This window comes from Lethenteron reissneri, chromosome 55, assembly GCF_015708825.2.
Source record: "Lethenteron reissneri isolate LAM-NWPU_2019-01 chromosome 55, ASM1570882v1, whole genome shotgun sequence".
NCBI lineage: Eukaryota > Metazoa > Chordata > Hyperoartia > Petromyzontiformes > Petromyzontidae > Lethenteron > Lethenteron reissneri.
Genome location: NC_083833.1, coordinates 12896079 through 12919390, shown reverse-complemented (window position 1 = coordinate 12919390; position 23312 = coordinate 12896079). Strand labels below are relative to the sequence as shown.

Sequence of the window (23312 nt, the reverse complement as noted above, 5' to 3'; positions counted from 1 at the left end):
TAATTAATCATGTTCAGTGCTGTTCGCGAGACAAAGTTACCACTTTGGTTTTACATCGCAGTGGCAAGTGGACGCAGGTGGAGTGGCCCCAGGGGCCCTTAAAATGCCCAAGCGGCCAGCAACAAGAGGCGCTGTCGAAAGTGTGGTGTGTGTGTGGTTTGTGTGTCGTGTGTGTGGTGTGTTATATTTGTGTGTGGTGTGTTTTGGGTGTGTGTGGCGTGCTGTTTGTGTGGTGTGCTGTGTGTGTGGTGTTTGTGTGGTGTCTGTGTGGTGTGCGTGGTGTGTGTGGTGTGGTGTGTGTTGTGTGTGTGTGATGGCTAATGCTAGTGCATAGCTTGACACGCGTGTTGAAATTGTGCGTCGAGGTAACAGTCGTGATTGGCTTGCGGTGAGAGAAAAGACGACGACGATGATGGTAGTGGGGGTGGTGGGAGGAAGGTACTCTGTTAGTGGTGCAGTGCCGGGGAAGAAGCAGGGATAGAGGAGAGGTGACCTGCAGTGTGGTGAATTTGTGGGTGAGTGGGTGAGTGAGCGAGTGGGTGAATGAGATGTTGGGTGGGTAGGTGAGTGAGTGTGTTGTTGTGACCATAGTGTGGTGAATCCGGCAAAAACCGCCTACCTCCTCGTTGGTGCCGGACGGCAACGCTGTGGTGGGTATTGCCGTCGGGGGGAGGGACAATTTAGATTGGCCATTCCCATCATGGCATTTGTAACCACCGCAGCGGCCAAATTGGGGCTCTGGACAAGTGCGAGGGGCTGGTAACCCCTCCACCTTCAATTTATTTCCACAAAACCATGTGCAAAATATCTGCTGCTGAACCTGGAGCTTGTCACTAAGAGGTGGGGCCTTACCATCAACCCCACCAAAACTAAGCACCTGCCTGGGTATTTTGTACTATCGGACACTCCACCCCCACAACTCCCAATTGGTGATGGGGCAGTTGCGGAGAGAGTGGGGTCATGTAGCCCGCATGCCCAGCCACCGCATACCCAAACAGCTTTTGTTCGGCCGGATAGAGGGAGCTAAACGGGCGCGGCACGGGCTAGAGAAAATATGGAGATAAGTGGTACAGGAGGATGTGGAGTTGAGTGGACTTGCCGATGACTGGGACCAGCGGTGTCAAGATCGGCTTCTGTGGAGGAGGCTCGTGAAGGACGCAACTGGGCAGTTGTAGTTAGTCGCCCTCCAACAACAACGGAGGGGGTTGGAGCTTCGCTAATAACAAAAACGAGTGAAGCGCCGGTGGCTAAAGCACAGCAAGTTGGCACAAGTGGTGCATCAGCCAATCATCTCAGTCAGTCGGCACCTGGGTCTGCGCCGTGACATCCTGCCAGCAGGCGTTTGACACTTCGTGCACATAACCTGCAGAAGTGTCGTGGTGATGTCACCGCCAATTAATGGCAAATGGCGGTTGTTATTGTAGTATGGTGAGTTTTTGTGTGGGTGAATGGATGAGTGGGTGAATGGGTTGAGTGGGTGAATGAGCTGTTAAGTGGGTCGGTTAGTGAGTGTGTTGTTGTAACCTGCAGTGTGGTGAGTTGGTGGGTGAGTGGGTATGCAAGTGAGAGTTGTTACCTGCAGCGCGGTGCGAGTGGGTGGACGAGTGAGTGATTGGGTGGGTTATTGGGTGGGTGGGTGAGTGGGCGGGCGAGTTAGTGGTTGTGTGATTTATAATAGTTAATTAATCCGCCTACCCGCAGTATTAACCAGGGGCGGCTGCTTGCCATGGCACCGTGAACCTCTGGGACAAGCGGCAAACTCGCTGCAGACCCGTTTGATATTTCCTAACCCCCGGATGTGACAAGCAGTGCACCACCCTGTGTGAGTTCCGATCGTAGCACCGCCCTCCACACAACAAGCATCTTTGGACTGCCCGTGCACGGCAGTTGCTTATCTGATCTCTCAGAGAGAGAGAGAGAGGGGGGTGCAGGGAGCAGGGGACGACTCAGAGGCGCTAGGCGGAGCCACAGGTGAGCGGGGAGGCAGCAGCAGCAGCCATGTGGTGAAGGAGCCTGCACGACCAACAGTTGCCCAAGCTCTGCGGTATCTCTACATTCGAAGGTGTTACCAGCCAATTAATGAGGGTGTGGGAGGGAAAACACTTTTATTTTATTTTACCAGGTAAGGCCCCAATGACCATCTCGAACCGATAACGAGGCGATAAGCGCCGGAGCCACATCCCCAGCAATGGCAGCAACCAAGGAGACGCCACCACTGCTGCCGCTGCTGCTCCTGATCCCCCTCACCCAGGAAATTTGAATGGAGTGACGCCTTAGGACATCTCAAGATTTGCGAATAAAGTAGTCGTTATCGCCACCCAATGTGTTGCCTTTAAAATTAAAACTAAACTGTTTTTTATTTCATCTTGACTTCAAGCTTTCGTGACTGCAGGAATTCTTATTCTTTGGGTCTTTCGGTAAAGCCACGTAGATAGAAAAACAATAAAAGTGCAAATATTTTGTTTCCTGTTTCAGCAGCTCTCACCTGATGACGATTGCTTGTGTTGCGATCGATTGCTTGTGTTGCGATAAACGTCGTGATATTGTGATTTTTTTAAAATTATTTTTCTATCTACGTGGCTTTTACCGAAAGACCTAAAGAATGTTTTTATTAATTTTTACCAGGTAAGGCCCCACTGGAGCCATGTGCCATTTTTTCAGAAGCAACCCATTGCTATCACAAATGATAGCCCAACGAAGTTGGCTTTTCGTCACGTGAAATTTATAGCAATAGCCAAATACTCAACTCACTTGTCTAGATGTGGAGGGACAAACCGGAGGACCCGGATAAAAATGCACGTGGTCACGGGGAAAGAGACACCGCAAACTATAATTATACATGCGTCAGTGTCCGGATCGAACCCATGAATCCTGTACACCAGGCGAGGTAGTTAACATCTCACCACCGCGGGGCCCCAATCAGAGAACTCGAGGAATGCCGAGTTCTCTGATTGGGGGGGGGGGGGGCGACACTGTATCCCGTTCTGATTGGGACAGGCGGAGTCTACGCATTGCTGTGCCACTTACTTTTGAGCAAGTGTTATGGCTCCTCCCCGATGTTCGTCCACAGGATGGGAATTTGGCAACACTCTTTGTGTGATCCACCAACCGTCGTTTTCTGCCTCCACAAGTGCTGGATGACTGGCCACTTGCAGCGTAGCCACCACTACCTTAATTACAGAGAGAGAGAGGGAGATCTATGGATGGCAGTGATTTAGAGGGGTGGCCACGCAGAAGCCACGAGGTGCACGGGATGGAAATACCCTGTTATTGTTATTCTAGTTGTTATTATTGTTATTGTTTTATTGTTGATATTATAATTGGTGTTATTGTTGTTATTGTTATTAATGTTCGTATTGTTATTGCTGTTATTGTTATTATTGTTAGCATTGTTATTGCTGTTATTATTGTTCTCATTGTTATTGGTATTGATATTATTGTTCTTGTATGTTGCTGCCATGACACCGTAGGCCCCGAAGCTGAGTGGCGGTGCGAGCCAGCGCGCCGAGCGCCAGGTGGGCATCATGGTGGTGCTCATGGTGCTCGCGTTCCTCATCTCGTGGACCCCTTATGCAGCCTGCTCCATCGCCGTGGCCGTCACGCCGGGACTCAAGGTGACGGGGGGGGGGGTGACGGCCGTCAAGAGGTGCGAATTGAGCAGGGGTTGGGAGCGAGGAGGGGAGGAGGTGAGGAGGGTTGGAGGTAAGGAAGAGGTAGAGAGGGTTGGAGGTGAGGAGGCCTGGAGGTGAGGAGGAGGTGAGGAGGGTTGTAGGTGAGGAGCAGGTGAGGAGGACCAAACTCGCCATGCGGCCGGAAACAACCGGCACGGATAGACAATGACATGGATAGACAACGACACAGATAAACAATGACATGGATAGACTAAAGTGGCCCCTCGGGATAGAGTCATCCTGTTGGGTGACTTTAATGCCTGAATTGGTCATGATGCTGGAACCTGGTCTGGAGTGATTGGAAGGCATGGGCCAGACCAGCTCAATAACAACAGTAGGAGGCTGCTAGACGTTTGTGCAGCCCATGGGCTTGTAATTACCAACGCGCTGTTCCGGCGTCGACGCATCCACACAACATTATGGATGCAGGCAGGTCCAAGCAAGAACATCTGCTGGACTATATAGTGATGGAACAGTGGATGCGGGCCCATGTCCTTGACACCAGGACCTACCGTGGAGCTGATCTGCCCACTGACCATCAGCCCCATCAAAACTAACCACATCACTCCATATCTTCTCTAGCCCATGCCGTGCCCGTTTAGCCCTTCTATCTGGCCGAACAAAGGTTGTTTAGGCATGCGGTGGCTGGGCATGTAGGCTACCTGACCCAGCCAATGCACCCTTGCCTCCCGGAGGAGCTCACTGATGGGACTTTGTCCAGATCTTTCAAGGATGTGTGAGCTCCTCACACAATCCAGCCTGGTTCAACCCAGGATGGATCATAGGCAGGCCAGCCTAAATGTTTCTAACTGGCGAAGATGTTCCATTAGGGCGGGCCATGTTTCGCAAGCATAGAGAAGGGAGTGCATAACTGTGGCCAAGAAAACCTGAAGCTTCGTGTGGAGTGACAGACCAGGTAGCTTCCTCATAGCATTACGCAACCGATGAAAAAATCATGCGGCTCGACTGATTCAGAGTGAGACTTCTGCTGTCAAACCTGAGCCAGTCATGAGCACACTGCCCAGGCATGAGAAACTCTCCACTCTCTCTACAACCACCCCACTCCAATTGGGAGTTGAGCATGGAGTGTCCGATGGTACAAAATACCCAGGCAAGTGCTTAGTTTTGGTGGGGCTGACGGTAAGGTCCCAACTCTTAGTGGCACACTCCAGATTCAGCATCAGTGCTTCCAACTCCTCCGCTGATTGAGCAGCAATTACCAGATCATCGGCATACGTAACATGGTTGACCAATAGGGAGCCATCCCTTGACCGCACCTAGGCATCGATCAACCTCCCATTGTATCTGTACCAGATGGAAATTCCTCCGGTACAGCCATCGAAGGATTCATGAACTACGTGGTCAAAATAGATGTTAAATAATGTCCGAGCCAGAGGACATCCCTATTGCACCACAAGATGAACAAGGAATGGCTCCAACTCCCTGCCACATAGTTTTACCCAGGCCCACTCACCAATATGAAGGTCCTTAATGATCATGATCAGAGAGTCAGGGGCTCCGAAAGCACGATGAACAACCCAGAGCCCAGGCCTACTGATGGTATCATAGGCCTTGACCAGGTCAATGAGCAGAGATGTAGGTCTTGTTGGAATTCCCTACACCTCTGCTGTAACAGTCGGATAGAAAATATGACATTTGTGCAGGACCATCCTTTCCTGAAACCACATTGGGGCTCCGCCAGCCTCTCCTCAGCATGCCTGGCAAGGCGATGTTGAATCATCCTTGCCAGGACCTTTCCCGGCACACTGAGGAGTGAAATGCCCCTGTAGTTGTTACAGTCTTTGCGGTACCCCTCCTTGAAGAGGGGGACCACCAGAGCATCCTTTAAAACATGTGGAACCCGTGCAGTGGTCCAGACTGTTATTATGTTGTTATGTAGGGCAGTTTGTGCACAAACGCCACCCTCCCTCAGTATTTCGCTTGGGAAATCATCTTTTCCCAGTGCCTTTCCTAGTCTCAAACTTTGGATCACCTTCAGTACTTCCTAAAAAGTTGGCACCTCAGCCATCCACTCACAGGGGGTGACTACTTACAATATCTGAGGCACCGCAACCTCAGCAGGTTAATCTCCTTCTCCATGATGTTTTCCAGGCTGAGGGATTTTCCCTCCCTCAAGACCTCACAGAAATGCTCAGCTAATCTGCAAACTTGTTCCTGGGGGTCGGAGATTGGATCCCCATTCTTTCCCCTAATGATAGTAATAGGTGTGGTCCGTGGGCAGATCAGCTCCACAGTAGGTCCTGATCTCAAAGACATGGGCCCTCATCCGCTGTTCCATCACTATATAGTCCAGCAGATGTTCTTGGTTGGACCCGGCATGCATCCCTAATGTTGTGTGGATGCGCCGATGCTGGAACAGCGTGTTGGTAATTACAAGCCCATGGGCTGCACAAAAGTCTAGCATCCTCTTACCGTTGTTGTTGAGCTGATCTCGCCTATGCCTTACAATCACTTCAGACCAGGTGCCAGCATCATGACCAACTCAGGCATTAAAGTTACCCAAAAAGATGACTCTATCCGGAGGGGCCACTTTAGCTAGCACCTGTTACAGGAGGTCATGGAAGGCATCTGACTCATCGGCCTTGCCTGCATCCCTCCACGGATGTTCATCTTTGGTGGGGACATAAGTAACCACGACCACCATTCCTCACCTCTGGTTGATGGGAAGACGAGCCCAACGTAGCCTGGGGCTTACAGCTTCTCACACCTCACTGGCACGCTCCCACGCCCCCTTCATTCTTTTGTTCAGAAGAAAAACTACTCCCTGTTGTTTGGCAGTCTCCTGCCCTGAGTAGAGGACTGTCCAACCCTCGTTGTGGAAGGAGCCAGCGCCAGTCCACCAGACCTCCTGAATACCGCAGAAATCCAGACGGTTCCGGTCCAGCTCACGACAGAGGAGTGGCAGCCTCTCTTCCGCAGTGAGCGTTAGAATATTCCACTTGACCACCCACAGTGGATTTTTGCTGTTTCTGTAGGAACTCCGAGGGTAAGAATTCAATCTCCTGGCTTCCCCAAATGGGGTTTGGCCAGGAGACGTCATAGACGTCTGTCTCCCCCCGGGGCCTCCTGCACAAGCTTGGTTTGATATTTTTTGCCATCGTTTAGTGGTAATTTATTTGAAGGTGGAGGGGTTACCAGCCCCTCGCACCTATTTAGAGCCCCCATTTGGCCCCGGTGGTGGCTGCAAATACCATTAGGGGAATGGCCAATTGAAATTGGTCCTCCCCCCATGGCACTGATCACCACAGCGTTACTGTCCTGCACCAAAGAGGAGGTGGGGGGTTCTTTTGCCAGACACAGTGACACACCCAGTGACACACAGTGATACACACAGTGACACACAGAGTGACACACACGTGCCTGTGTTACTCCCAGCTGAGCCCGCTCCTCGCCACGGTGCCACTGTACGCAGCCAAGTCGAGCACCGCCTACAACCCGGTGATCTACATCATCCTGAACCGCAACGTGGGTACCCTCACCACTCACTCACTTACCACTCACTCACCACCCACTCACCGGTCATTCACCACTCACAACCCGGTGATCTACATCGTCCTGAACCGCAACGTGGATACACTCACCACCCACTCACCACCCACTCACCACTCACTCACGTAGGGAGTGAAATAAGTTCAACAAACCTACACACGCTCGCCACTCACACCGCATGTTTGTGTGTCTGCGTATTTGTCTCTCTGCGTGTCGTCGTCCGTCCGCCAATACATTCCGCCTACACCATAACAAAGAAGGCCCTCTGGCCGCATCGATTCGCTCCTCTGAGCCTTGAGGCTTTCATCGGCGCCGAGCAGCAGGAGGGGGAGGGAGGGAGGAGAGACAGGGGGAAAGCAGGGAGAGGGCCAGGAGGGGGGGTAATATACCGAGTGAGGAGAGACAGTAACCACGGGGAGAGTGAAGGGTTGGCGAGAGCAAAAGAGAGAGAAGGTGAAGGGAGAAAGAGAGAGCGCGTGTTGGTGACAGTGCTGGTGGTTGTGGTAGTGGTGGTGTGGAATTAACCCAGCAACCCGGGTTCAATTCCCAGTCAACATTGGTGAGGATTATCTGAACTAGTCTTGGACCCCTCTCCTAGGTCGTCTCAACCTCAAATGCGTACCTGGTGTGATGTGTAAATATCGCCACGAGGGAGAAAAAGGTGACCAGGCATGCGTGGTGCTGGCCACCCACCCCTTCATGTGCCGTGCCGCACTTTATCGGTGCTGCTATTCGCTAAGAGCACTTGCCTCTGCATCCTGTTACGGGTACACAGGGGATATTTGCCTTTGGTGGCGGTGGTAGTGGTGTTCCCCTAATTGTGTGAAAATGCTGCTGAGTCGTGGCCACCCGGAAAATCAGCCAATTTTGCTTTTTCACAAGACACATCAATAACCAACAACCGCCGTTCGCCACGACGTGATGGTGATGTCACCGCGGCATATGTGCCAGAAGTGTCAAAGGCTTGTTGACAGAAGATCTTAGGACAGACCCAGTGCCATGGGTTGACTGACAGGCAAATGCACCAACTGTGACCCAATTGTGCAACTTGCTGCATTTTAGCCACCCAGCGCTCCGTTCGTTTTATGTGAGTATCACTCCTCTGCCCTATGTTGTTGTTGGAGGGCGACTGCCTCCAACTGCCCAGTAGCAGCATCCTTTACGAGCCTCCTCCATAGAGGCTGATCTTGACACCTCTGATACCAGTCTTCGACAAGTCCACTCCGCTAAACATCCTTCCATACCGTATCAGTCCATCTCTTCTCCAGCCCGTGTTGTGCGCGTTTAGCCCCCTCTATCCGGTCAAACAGAAGCTGCTTGGGCATGCGGTGGCTGGGCATACAGGCTACATGACCCAGGTGATGCAGCCTTGCCTGCAGGAGGAGCTCACTGATGGGGATGTGTCCAGATCTTTCAAGGATGTGTAAGCTCCTCACACAATCCAGGTTTGTTAAACCCAGGATGGATTGTAGGCAGGCCAGCTTGAATATTTATAACCGGCGCAGATTAAGGGAGGGCATAACTGTGGCCGTGAAGAACCGAAGCTCGTATGGAGTGGCAGACCAGGTAGCTTCCACATGACAGCCAATGAAAATATAATGCTGCCCGACGGATTCAGAGTGAGACCTCTGCTGTCAAATCAGAGCTGGTTATAAGCACATGACCCACTTTTGGACAACTCTCCATTCTATCCACAAACTGCTCCATCACCAATGGGTAAGTTGAGGGGGTGGAGTGTTTGATGAAACAAAATAACAAGGCAAGTGCTTAGTTTTGGTGGGGGTGATGGTAAGACCCCACCTCTTAGTGCCACGCTACATGTTCAGTAGCAGCACCTCCAACTCCTCCTCTGAGTGAGCAGCAATCACCAGATAATCAGCATAAATAAAATGGTTGACCAATTGGGAGTCATTCCTCGACCGCACCCGGGCATCGATCAGCCTCCCATTGTATCTGTGAAGTATTCAGAATGACGGCAGGAAACCTCTTGACGGGTAGCACACTTTTTATTAAACTTTGACTTTTCTCGATACACCGTGTGGTCACTATTCTTCACACTACACACACTTCACTGACACGTGTGGTCACTACCTCTCCCACTACACACTTCACTGACACGTGTAGTGACTATGGCTCACGCTGCATGCTCACACTACACTCCAGCCCCGTAACGTCCGTGGAGCCTACAGACCCACACCAGCTTGGGCGTGGGTCACAACCTCTGGGTCCCGAGAGCCGGCCCTCACACGGACGTTCGGCCCCGGGTCCCAGGGTCCCGCCTCTGGGTCACACAGAGCCCCGGTCCTTACAAGGACAGCGGGACTAGGTACCGCAGGGCCCTATCTCTTCCTCCGCCGTCTTCAATCTTCGCTGGTCACCAACTCCCCGAGCGCCCGCGCGCACCGCCTAATTTAGCCCTCTTGCGGACCGCGATGTGAGCGCCCACTAGTCGACCAATCACGGCGCGCTATTCCTACGATCCGTTTTCCCAGCGCGTGTTACCACTACACAACCAATCGCCCCGCGCTGCCACACGATCACTCCCTGTCAGCGCACGTCACCAACACACAGCCAATCACCACCACATAACCCATGACCCCGCGCTGCCCTGTGATCCCTCACCGTCAGCGCGCGTCACGGGCACACAGCCAATCACCACGCGCTGCCCCACGATCCCCACTGTCAGCGCGTATCACCACTACATCACCCCCTCCCACATAGCTCGCAGCCGGCCCGGCTGCTAAACAACACAACAACAACAACAATAGTAACACAACAAAAACCCAACCCCCCCCAGTGTGCCCCGTAACACAACAACAACAACACAACGACATAACACCAACAACAACCTATGTACAAACCGACAACAACACGCAAAAAACAACAACAACAACACACAACACCTAGACAACAAGTTACGTACAAACCGACGAACAATGCAATAAAAGCAAGTCCGAGAAAAAAAACGTGTCCAGTGTCTCTGAGACTATCGATCCCCCCCCCCCCTCCCGCTCGCTCCCCCACCGGGGTGCTCGAGCGGCCGAGCGGACGGGGAACGCAGTGACAAGGTTCTCCGGCCGCTTCGGCTCCTCAGCCGGTTGGTCACGAAAAGTTGCGCGACTGAGCGCGAGTCCGCCTGGCCGGTCCATCGTATGGGACGGGACGCTGACGACCGTCTGGTGGCTCCGGCAGCCCTGGAAGGCGCGGATCATGCCTGGAAGGACCGGTCGCGCCGCGGGGATCCAGCCGCCGGTGGTCGGCAGCTGTCAGTTCCGGGACACCTGGGAGCGGATCAGGCGGAGACATGTGAGGATCAGGCGGAGACAATTCCCCCCTTAGGTCGTCGGTCACGTCACATGCTCGGCCCTCATGACACAAAGGGAGGCCATATGGAGGCGAGAACGGTTTCAGTCGGGAGGGGTGAACGTACCAACGGCGCTTTCCCCATTTTATCTGAACACACTGGGGGCGTGCAACCCGCACGACCTCCACGGGTCCCCGCCATGGCCTCAACAATTTAGGCGACGTAGCCAAAGGTGCCTGAGGGCAGTGCAGCCAGGCCCTGTCGCCTGGTTTCCAGTTGTGCACGGGCACCTTCCGTGCACGCAAACGCTCGTTGGCAATTTGGCGAGCCCGCGAATTAAGCCGTGCGGCCTCCCGTGCCTCGGTCAGCTTATGAATGTTAAATTTAATATGTTCAGCCAATTTCGAATTCGTTCGTGGCGTGGACAGTCCCAGCTGCGTTTCCATGGGCGGGTCGGCTTCCCGACCATACATCAGATAGAATGGGGAAAATCCCGTTGCTGCATGGGGGGCCATTCTATACGCGGCGAGGACCCCAGGGACCTGCAGGTCCCAGTCAACATGTGCCTCACACACCTGCTGGCACAGCATAGAATTCAAAGTCCTGTGGAGTCGCTCCACCATCCTGTCTGTCTGTGGGTGGTACGGGGAGGTACGCACCTTCTTAGTACCCAATAGGTCGCACACCTCTTGCAACAATTTACTTGAAAATGTTTTCCCTTGGTCGGTCAGCAAGCGTTCGGGAGCCCCTTTGTCCAGAACATAGCCCTGGACAAAGGCGTCCGTCACAGCTGCCGCCGACTGGTTGGCGAGTGGCCACGCCATAGGCCACCGGGTAAAGTATTCTACACCAACCAACAGGTACTTGTTACCCCTAGGCGTGACTGTAAAAGGCCCCAAAATATCGAGCGCCACGAGCTCGTTAGTGCGCGAGACCTGAATAGATTGCAGTGGTGGATTTGACGCCACTGGCGGTGGTTTTCGTCTGGCGCACTCAACACACCCCTTTAGGATATTCACCACATCACTTCCTATCCCTGGCCAATAATAGTCACGCTGAAGCAGAGCAAGCGTTTTGTTTACCCCCAAATGCAAGAGGCGTTCATGCGCGGCCAGGACAACTTTCCCCCGCACAACGGAAGGCACCACGAGTGCGTGGCGCCGAGACAAATTGTCCCATCTCATTAACAGGCCCTGCCTGAGTACCCAGGAACCAGTTCGTTCCCGGCCCTCCTCGGGACCCCCCGCCCTGCGACGCAACGCTAGCAGGGAGCTGTCAGCCATTTGGAGACGGCCCCACTCAATCAGCGACAGTGAGAGCAGCGAGTCCTCTCCCACAGGGGTAGCGGGAACATCACCGATCGGTGCATCCGGGGTAGCAGCTGGCGGTTTACAGTGCGCCGATCCCAACAAGCACGCACATTTGTGACAAGGCGACAATCGCGACAGGGCATCGGCGTTAGTGTGGCGCAACCCCTTACGGTATGTGGTCGTGAACTGATAGTCCTGGAGGACTTCCAACCACCGTGACAATTGGCCCGAGGGCTGGGCGACCCTCAATGAATACTGAAGCGCCGCGTGGTCCGTCTGGACCGTAAAGTGACGGCCATAGAGATACGGTCTAAACTGCTGCACAAAAAAAACAATCGCCAGCAACTCGCGACGGGTGACGCAGTAGCGCTGCTCCGCCGGCGACAAAACCCTGCTACCATAGGCGACCACCTTTTCGACTCCCCCGACGACCTGTGAGAGCACCCCCCCAATGCCCGTGTTGCTAGCATCCGTGTCTAGCAAGAAGGGACTTGTAAAGTCAGGATAACGCAAGGGCGGGGCACCCACCAAGGCGTCCCGGAGGGAGCAGAACGCGGCCTCCTCCTCCGGTCCCCATCGGAACTTGACTCCTTTTGCCGTTAGAGCGTGCAAGGGTTTTGCAATGGTGGCGAAATGCTCAACGAATCTGCGGTAGTACGAAGCAAAACCGATGAAACTGCGCACGTCCGAAACCGACGTGGGCGTTGGCCATGAACTGACACAGTTCGTCTTCGCGGGATCGGTAGAGATCCCCGAAGAATCGACAATGTGTCCCAAGTATCTCACGGACTTACGAAGAAGGTGGCATTTGGCCGGTTTAAACTTTAATTTAGCCGATCGCATCCGCAAAAATACTCCTCTCAGCCGCTGGAGGTGTTCCTCGAACGTTTTACTGAAAACAATGACATCGTCCAGGTAAATCAAGCAAGTTTCCCATTGCAAGCCCGACAAGAGCAATTCCATAAGGCGCTGAAACGTCGCGGGAGCGGAGTGAAGTCCCATGGGTAACCGGTTAAACTGGAACAGGCCCCCTGGAGTCCGAAATGCTGTCTTAGGTCTAGACTCATCGTCGAGTGGCAGCTGCCAGAATCCCGACAGTAAATCAAGAGTTGAAAAATATCGCGCACCAGACAATGCATCGAGGGACTCGTCCATTCTGGGGAGCGGATACGCGTCAGCCACGGATATTTTATTCAGGCGACGGAAATCTACGCAGAATCGCAAGGAGCCGTCTTGCTTTTTAACCAGCACAATAGGTGCCCCCCAAGGACTGGAGGAAGGCGAAATAATGTCGGCCCTTCGCATATCGTTGACGGCCGACTGAACGTGTTCCTTCTCAACAGGACTCAGCCGGAAGGGATTTAGCCTAACCGGTGCCGCATCGCCTGTTTCAATATGGTGGCGCAACAGGTCCGTGCACCCAATGTCATATTTATGCTTACTGAACACATCAGAAAATTCTATCAGCAACGCACGCAGCGCACCCAACTGTACTGTAGACAAATCGTTCGAGTCCGCGCACAGCGAATCGGCCCATTCAAGGTCCTCCCTCGATGGATTGTTCCGCGTCGGGTTTGGATCAACATGCGCAACCAGGCGCTCTTCCCCAGGGACCCGTGCCGCGTGAGCTAGCACAGTGCCCTGCTGAATAACGGCCGGCCGCGAACCGGCGTTTAAAACCATGACGAAAGGGTCCTTGTCAGCCCGAACCAAAGTGTGAGCCACCGACAAATCGAGACCCCCGACAGCCCTATTTGAAGGACCCAAAACATTCCCTGTTCCGAGGTCTCCCCAACCAATGGTTTCCTCAACCGGAGAGGAATTAACATCTGTGAACCCGGAGGCACGTGCACAGTGTGCGTCGCCAGCGCTTGTATCGTAGCGCACGCCGTTCGAATTTCGGTAGGACTCGACAAAAATGAAATACGGCGACCCGATGGTAGCTCAATGCAACGCTGATCGATGAGAATTTTAATGGGCATTTTAGCCAAAAAGTCTGTGCCCAACAGACAAGGAACTGCTAATGAGGAAGAAACGAAAACGGGTCCCGACAATTTAATATCTCCAATGCAAATGGATGCCCTAATCTGGCCGACTATGCCCAACGAGCCCCCATTTGCCGCGTAAAATGGCACGTCCACTGGGAGTAGAGGTCGACATTGGACGGGGAGAATGTTGTAAATGAGGTCTGATATAATAGTCGCCGACGCCCCCGTGTCCACTAACACCCTGACCTCGACCCCGTCAATTAATCCCGGGACGACCGATGATCCCGCCGATGCAGCCACTATCCTGTGCCCCAACTCAGACCATTTTATGTCCCCTCGGTCCCGCACGAACCCCCCTCGCCGAACCGAATCCCTGATCCCTAACCGGCCTTCCCCCGCCGCAACGCGACGGCCCATGTGTGTCGCGAATGTAGGCCGAGCATGTGAGGTGCCGCGACTTGCCGGGGGTAGTAGGGATGACTTGGGGCCTTGGTCGTAGTCCAGCCGAGGTCCCGTGGCGCGCTGACGTGGAGCGCGGCAACCGGAAGCCACATGGCCCCGGAGGCTGCAGTTGTAACACGTGATGAGGGACGTCGGAGGTCTCGGTTGCTCCAGCTTGCGGGCCGATCGCAGAGGCGAACGACCCCCCGACCTCCAGTCCCCCTGTCGTCCCGCGGTGAACGCCTCCTCTCGTGGGCTGACGACTTGGGGCTCGGTGACCCCCGGGCCCGGAGTTAAGGTCACGGCAGCAGTGCAGACGACCCCCTGTTTACGCTGGAGGACCTCGTACGCCTGTATACTTGTTGCGACCCGCAAAGAAGAAATATCGACCTCGTCAGCCGTGTTGATGGGGACCCCCAGGTTCTGCGCCAACTTGAGCAGTTGCTCCAAGACCATCGCGTCCTGGCCCTCCTCGTCCATACGAGGGAACGCTGCGTCGGCAAGAGCCAACAACGCTGTGCGGTAGGCGAGCACGGTCTCCGTGTCCGCCTTCCGTCGGGCGTAAAAATGATGGCGACACGCCGAGGGAGGTCCGTAGACCCTGGCCATGAGACCCAATGCAGCCTTCAGCGTGGAGCGGTCCGACCTCTGTGTGGACCTGAAGGCCGCGAGTGCGTCGTCGTCCAACATGGCAGGCAGTGCCCGCAGCGCCGTAGCGTCGGACCAGGCCGACATTTCCTGATGCGCCAGAAACCTGCGCTGGAATGCTCCCCAGTCTCCGCCTTCCGCCTTGAAGGCTGACAATGTGGGAAGGCGCTGCTGGAAGATGAAGTCGTCGTCCTCTGCCACGTGGTTCCTCCCCGCCCCACCGTCAGTCTGCAAGATGGCGGCCCCAATGGCGGGTGGTTGATGGCGGTCCGCAGCGCGCGCTGATGACGTAAGCGGGCGCGCTTGGAGAACCGCCGCCACGTGTTGCTCGCCGTTCCCGCCAAAAGATGTCCGCACAGTTGAAATGGCGGGAATCGCCAAGTCATTTTGGCGGGAACCCGTGGGACGACCCTGTTGAATGTCCGCCGATGTCCCCGCTCCTCCCGACGTGTTGATCTCTGCCAGGATGGACACGGCGGCGAGCAGCAGCTCTGCCAGACGGGAGTGCGCCTCGCGGAGCACAGCATCCGACCCCAATCGCTCGTCCGGCGCCCTTGGCGGGTCCTGCGGCGTCGGCATTTCCTCGTCCTCTCCCCCCGATGCCAGCTGGCCCGAGTCGTCAAGGTTATCCTCGCGGTCAATCCCTTGGGTCCGACGGGTCTTCCTTGTATCCATGCCTGGAAGACAGTTTCACTTCTGACGCCAGTTGAAGTATTCAGAATGACGGCAGGAAACCTCTTGACGGGTAGCACACTTTTTATTAAACTTTGACTTATCTCGATACACCGTGTGGTCACTATTCTTCACACTACACACACTTCACTGACACGTGTGGTCACTACCTCTCCCACTACACACTTCACTGACACGTGTAGTGACTATGGCTCACGCTGCATGCTCACACTGAATGCTCACACTACACTCCAGCCCCGTAACGTCCGTGGAGCCTACAGACCCACCCCAGCTTGGGCGTGGGTCACAACCTCTGGGTCCCGAGAGCCGGCCGTCACACGGACGTTTGGCCCCGGGTCCCAGGGTCCCGCCTCTGGGTCACACAGAGCCCCGGTCCTTACAAGGACAGCGGGACTAGGTACCGCAGTGCCCTATCTCTTCCTCCGCCGTCTTCAATCTTCGCTGGTCACCAACTCCCCGAGCGCCCGCGCGCACCGCCTTATATAGCCCTCTTGCGGACCGCGATGTGAGCGCCCACTAGTCGACCAATCACGGCGCGCTATTCCTACGATCCGTTTTCCCAGCGCGTGTTACCACTACACAACCAATCGCCCCGCGCTGCCACACGATCACTCCCTGTCAGCGCGCGTCACCAACACACAGCCAATCACCACCACATAACCCATGACCCCGCGCTGCCCTGTGATCCCTCACCGTCAGCGCGCGTCACCGGCACACAGCCAATCACCACGCGCTGCCCCACGATCCCCACTGTCAGCGCGTATCACCACTACATCTGTACCAGATGGAAATTCCTCCAAGTACTGCCATGGAAAACTTCTTGAACTATGTGGTCAAAGATGATTAAAATAACGTGGGAGCCAGAGGACATCCCTGCCGCACCCCAAGGTGAACAGGGAATAGCTCTGACTTCTGGCCACATAGCTTTATCCAGGCTCACCATCATGAAGGCCCTTGATGATTGTGAGCAGAGTCAGAGACTCTGAAAGCACGAAAAACAGCCCAGAGCCCTGGTTTGTTGATGATATCATAGGCCTTGTCCAGGTCAATAAAGGAGAGATGTAGGTCTTGTTGGAGTTCCATACACCTTTGCTGTAGCAGATGAACAAAGAATATGGAATGCATATAGACCGCCCCGATCTGAAACCACATTAGAGCTCCACAAGTCTCTCCTCAGCATGATTGGCAAGGCGTTGTTGAATAATCCCTGCCTGGATCTTTTCCGGCACACTGAGGAGGGAGATATCCCTGTATTGTTAAAGTCTGTGCTGTCCCTCTTCTTAAAGAGGGGGGCCACCAGGGTATTCGTTAAATCCTTCGGAATCCATCCTAAATTCCAGTCAGTTGCCATGATGTCTTGTAGGGTAGTCTGCACACAGATGCAATTCTCCTTCAGCATTTCGCTTGGGGCATCATCTTTGCCAGGTGCTTTCCTGATCTCAGACTGTGGATCGCCTCTCGTATTTCCTCCACAGATGGCACCTCAGCTAGCCATTCAGAAGGGGTGGCTACTTCTTCCAATATTTTAGGCACAGCAACCTGAGCAGGGTCATCCTCACCTTGCCCCATGATGTCGTCTGGGATGCAAGTAACTTCTTTTGATGGAATTAAAGAGTGATTTGTGATTGCGGGAAACTGAGGCAAAGTCTCTCTCATCGAGCAACCCACGGCCACCACTCATCCTTGCAGCACCACACGGCTCTCCGAATCTCCGAGCGAAGGCTGCAGTAAGCCTCCTCATTCTCCGATGTTGGATATTGTAGACGTCGGGTGTGGGCCTATTGTTTTCTCTCAACCAGCTGGAAGACATCCTCCTTTATCCAGGGTCTCTGGTGAGTTGACTGCATATCCAATGCAGCCATTGCAGCTGTATGAGCCACGGTCCTGAACCTCACCAATTTCCCCTCAGCATCAGGAGGAGGAGGGCGGGGGGGGAGGGTGCGATGCCAACCCCAGCTGCAAGCCATGTTGAAATTCTTGCTTGCAACTGTCCTCATCTAGCTGAGACCAGGCCACTGTGGGTTTGAATGGGGTTTGAGATGGACACCCACCACCGGACTGGAATAATGGCAGGCGCATTTTACAAATGACAAGCCAATTGTCAATGAGCAGATCAGCTCCATATTAGTTTCTGGTTTCAAGGACATGGGCGCGCATCTGCTGGTCCATCATTATATAGTCTAGCAGATGTTCTTCGTTGGACCAGGCGAGCATCCATGGTATAGTGTGGATGCGCCAATGCCGGAACAACATGTTTGTAATTACAAGCCCGTGGGCTGCACGAAAGTCTTGCAGCCTCATACCGTTGTTGTTGAGCTGATGTCGCCTATGCCTTCCAATTACTCCAGACCAGGTGCCAGCATCATGACCAACTCGGGCATTAAAGTTACCCAACAGGATGATTAAATTCCGAGGGGGTACTTTAACTTGCACCTGGAATAGGAGGTTATAAAAGGCGTCTTATTGGCCTTGTCTGCATCCGTCCACTGATGTTCATTTTCGGTGGGGGTGGGGAGGCGAGTCCACAAGACGTATCACTCACTGTCTCACCCACTTATCCACTCATTCACAAATAACTCGTTTACTCACCTATCCATTCAACCACTCACCCACTCACTCACCCACTCACTCACCTACTCATTCACGAGCTCAGTCAAAGACATATCCCCCATATAGCCTTAACAGTCAGTTGGGGCAAGTGCTTTTAGCGAGTAGCATCTATGAAGGTTGGCACAGCACGCACAGGGGTGGGTGGTCAGCACCATGCTGTTGGCGATTTTTACACTCATTTGAGGCTGAATCGACCTATGGGAGGCCCAAAACCGGTCAGATTTAAGTCACTGGTGTTGGCCGTGAGCAGGCATCAAAATCGTGTTACAAGTGTTTTTTGCGCAGTGCGCTAACCACAGCACTTACTCACCCACTCACCCACTTTCTCGCGCACTTTCTCACTCAGTCTACGTGTCACCCACTCACCCATTTGCGCACTCATTCACCCACCCACTCACTCACCCACCTAACCACCGACTCATTCACTCACCCACCCACTCACTCACCCACTCGCCCGAATGATGTGTGTACCTCTGAGATGGGTTTCCTGGGAGCAATCGTCATCTCTGCAGGTGTAAGAGGCACTCGCTTATACCTCAACTCGCACCTCAATTAAAAGGGCACCCCCATTGGCAGCTGTCCCTGTGTGCCACTCGGGGACTCAGTGCTGGCCGACAAGCGGGCATCAGTCTGCCAGTACTGTGCAGGGGGGCGGGGTGATGATGCAGTGTGGTCGAGCCGTGGGGATGCCCCAGTAGCAGCTATCCATGTGCGTCACTCTGCCAGCCAGGGGCCCCCTCTTGCTGAAACGTAATCCCGGTTGAAAACTTTTAGAATTTTGGCAGATTCAGAGCTGGCACGCACATGGCTGGCTTCAATTTGTGAATGCCGCCATGTACATGTGTATGTTCAACTTCTTTCACACCGTACATAGCCAACTGTGCTAATCGGAAATGGTGGGGAAGGACAACTTAACACAACAAGAAGCAGTTCTCAATAAATGTGTTTTCAGAGGGCACGTGGTCGCCCCGTCACGGTTCATGCACATCGCAAGCAACGACCAGGTCGACCCGGCCAGATTGGAATCCGTGAACCTCTACAACGTTGTTCGGCACGACGTCCCGACGTTTTGATCCAACGTCCAGAGCGGTCCTGGGGCTCCCCCCAGTGCCGAAGTGTAGCCAACATCGGGCACTGGTAAAACAAAGGCGGTCGGGCCTGAGGGGTCTTGGCCCACACCGGGCCTCCATAGGTGCTGCTGCTCGCGAATGGCACTTGTCCCAACAACCGCGCGGGCTACACACGGGGGACCTTTGTCTTTGTGTGTCCGCAGTTCCGCTCGATCCTGCGCCAGATGATATGTGGGACAGCGGTGGGGGAGCAACGCCCTGAATCCGAGGCCGTGACGAGAGTGGAGACGCTGAGGGCCATGGAGGGGGCGGGCAACCAGGGAGGGAGCACCGACGAGGGTGCCCCCTACGCCACTTCCAGCGCCTAGAACCTCCCCCCCCCCCCATTAACCATCTCTACCATACATGCCCCCTATTAAATTATCACCTGTATAACACAGCCCCCCATTCACACCTCTATCATATAGGCCCCCCATTAACACCCCGACCCTACAGGCCCCCCATTAACACCTCTACCATACAGGCCCCCTATTAACACCTCTATAATACAGGCCCCCATTAACACCTCAATAATAGAGGCCCTCCATTAACACCTGTCATACAGGCCCCCCATTAACACCTCTACCATACAGGACCCCCATTAACACCTCTACCATACAGGCCCCCTATTAACACCTCTATAATACAGGCCCCCATTAACACCTCAATAATAGAGGCCCTCCATTAACACCTCTGTCATACAGCCCCCCATTCAACCCTCTACCATACAGGCCCCCCATTATCACATCTATAAAACAGGCCCCCCATTAAGACCTCAATAATAGAGACCCCCCATTCACTCGTCTACTATACACCCCCCCATTAACACCTCTACCATACAGGACCCACATTAACACATCTACTATACAAGCCCCCCATTAACCCCTCTATCGTACAGGCCCCCCATTATCACCTGTATCAGAGGCCCCCCATTAACACCTCTATCATACAGGCTCCCTGTTATCACCTGCATAATTCAGGCCCCCCATTAACACCTCAATAACAGAGCCCCCCATTAACACCTCTATCATATAGGCCCCCATTAACACCTCTATAATATAGACTCACCATTAACATCTCTACCATGCATACCCCCCATTAACACTTATATCATACAGGCCCCCCACTAACCCCTCTATCATACAGGCCCCCCATTATCACCTGTATCATACAGGACCCCCATTAGCACGTCTATAATAGAGGCCCCCCAGAAACACCTCTATCATACAGGCCCCCCATTAGCACGTCAATAATAGAGGCCCTCCATTAACACCTCTATCATACAGGCCCCTCATTAACACCTCTACCATACAGGCCCCCCATTAGCACGTCAATAATAGATGCCCCTCATTAACCCCCCTACCATATAGGCCGCCCAATTACACCTCTACCATACAGGTCCCCCATTAACATCGCTACTATACAGCCTCCCCATTAATCTCTCTACCATACAGGCCCCCCATTATCACCTCTATCATAGAGGCCCCCATTCACTCCTCTACTATACAGGCCCCCCATTTACACCTCTACCATACAGGCCCCCATTATCACCTGTATCATAGAGGCCCCCCCATTAACACCTCTACCATACAGCCCCCCATTAACCCCTCCACCATACAGGCCCCCATTAACACCTCGTCCATACAGGCCCCCCATTAACACCTCGTCCATACAGGCCCCCCATTAATACCTCTATCATACAGGCCCCGCATTACCACCTCGACCATACAGTACCCCTCATTAACACCTCTACCATTGAGGCCCCCCATTAACCCCTCTACCATACAAGCCCCCCATTAACCCCCTCTACTATACAGGCCCCCTATTAACACCTCTGTCATAGAGGACTCCATTAACACCTCTACCATATAGCCGCCCCCCCCCCCATTATCACCTCTACCATATAGGCCGCCCCCCCCCCCCCCCCCCCCCATTATCACCTCTACCATACAGGACCACCCAAGCTATGTGAGATTTCCTAAGGGTTTCATTGACCCCTGTGTCTGAGATATCTGCCCCCCCACCACGTGTTGGTCACGAGTTGTTAAGAAACGCAGTTTTGTTCTGGCTGCTTTTCCCACGTGCTTGAATCATTATCTATTTTAACTATCTTTGAATCATTCTCTCTCTGATTCTCATTATATCTCACTCGCTGTATCATTTTCTGAATCAATCTCTCTGAATCATTATCTGTTTGGATAATTATTTCTCTGCATCATTATGTCTGTGTTTGTGCGTGTGAATTAAAACTATGTACGTTACGAGTTCGGCATTATAAGCATTACATTATAATATTATCACTATTCATAATTTACGTATTGGTTAGTTAGTTCACTGAGTAATGATCTTGCCACAGCCAAGAAAAAACATCATAGTGACGCTGGTTAGGGTTATGGAGCAACTCTCAAGGCCAGATTTAGCCACACTTACCCATTCGCTCACTCACCGGCTCACTCACTCGCGCACTTGCTCACCCATTCGCTCACTCATTCGCTCACCCACTTGCTCACCCACTCATTCACCCACTTGCTCACTCACCCACTCGCCCGCTCACCCACCCGCTCTCTCATCCAGTTACTCACTCGCTCACTCACCCACTCACTCGCTCGTTAAGTCAAACACTCACTCGCTCACCCACTCACTTACTGCGGGTGAGTTATAGAGTGATTTTCACGCCTGAATATAGCGGGATTCACTCATCTCCCTTATCATCTCACTCTACTCCCCTCCACGCACTATCGTGCCTCTCCCCTCTCATCTCACTCCTCTCCACGCACTTTCCTACCTCTACCCTCTCATCTCACTCGACTTCTCTCTCCAGCATGCAGTGTTTTCTATTGAAGCCACCGGGTAAGCTTAGCAAAGTGGGAGGTCGCTCCTTCTCCTCTGCTGTCCCCACTGTCTTGGACTCCCTTCCCCCCTTGCCACCCGTGCTTTCTCTGCCTTCTCTGTCTCTGCCTCTTTCTCTCTGTAAAATAAGCAATTCCCCCTGTTTCTGTGCAGTTTCTGTGGATGTGATCACAGATATAACACATATATAGAACTACGTTGTATAGTATAGACTCGCATAGAGATGCATATAGTCACTCGGAGACCAATATAAACAGAGACCCATAGACTCACACATAGACCCACACACTCATGAGACCCATCGACTCAGAGTCCCATAGACTCACACAGAGACCCATATACTCAAAGACCTATAGACTCACAGAGACCCATACACTCAGAGACCCACACATTCAGAGATCCATAGACTCAGAGACCTATAGACTCACAGAGACCCACACACTCAGAGACCCATCGACTCACACGGTGACCCGTGGCGTGTTTTCACACTGAGGGTTGGTCTCCGATGTATCCCAGGGTTCCGATCTCACGCTACTGCTGTTCAATTGCTTGAAGCAGGAATAAACAGAGGAGATGGAGCGTTCATAATTTGGGGAGTGGTGGCGCAGTGGATAGCACGCGACGCTACTAACCCCAAATAACGGAGTTCGATTATCGGGCACGGTCGACATTCATGGCGAGAGCGATCGCCGCTCCTCAACTCGGCGATCTCTCCTCCCATAGGTCTACTCGACCTCAGATGAGCCCCCGATGCGGTGCGTAAAACATCAGCACTGAGAAGACAAAGGCGGCAGCGGGTGTATAGTGCCGTCCTTAATAGGTGCTCGCTGACAACTCTCACAGCCAACAGTCTAAAATATTAAACAGGGAGGGTTCGTCACAGTGTGTGTGTCTCTGTGTCTGTCTGTGTGTCTGTGTGTGTGGAGGGGATCTTTTGTGTGTGTGTCACCACTTTGTTGCATATTTCCTAAAGATTGTCATAAAACTCTTTTAATTTCCTTTTCATTTATCTGGTGGTGGGGTAAAGTGTGGGTGTTCTCCCGCCTCTTTTTCTGAGACATCTGGTCAGAGTGGATCAGGAGACAAAAAACACAACTCAAGGCCGCTTTGTTGACGACATTCAGCCTTAATCACTATGCGCCTCTGTGTGTAGTGAGCGGTGCATGTGGGGAGCGGTG

At 53.4% G+C, this 23312-nt stretch overlaps 1 protein-coding gene across 1 annotated transcript in view; it reads left to right on the top strand.

Moving 5' to 3' along the window:
- The window catches only part of LOC133356698 (parapinopsin-like), a 68722-nt gene extending 49109 nt beyond the window's left edge, over positions 1–19613 (top strand). The window contains exons 4-6 of the mRNA XM_061574340.1: positions 3471–3614; positions 7068–7157; positions 19449–19613. Of these exons, the coding sequence (XP_061430324.1) occupies positions 3471–3614; positions 7068–7157; positions 19449–19613 (399 nt within the window). The remainder of the gene's footprint in view (positions 1–3470; positions 3615–7067; positions 7158–19448) is intronic.
- Positions 19614–23312: the final 3699 nt, after the last annotated feature.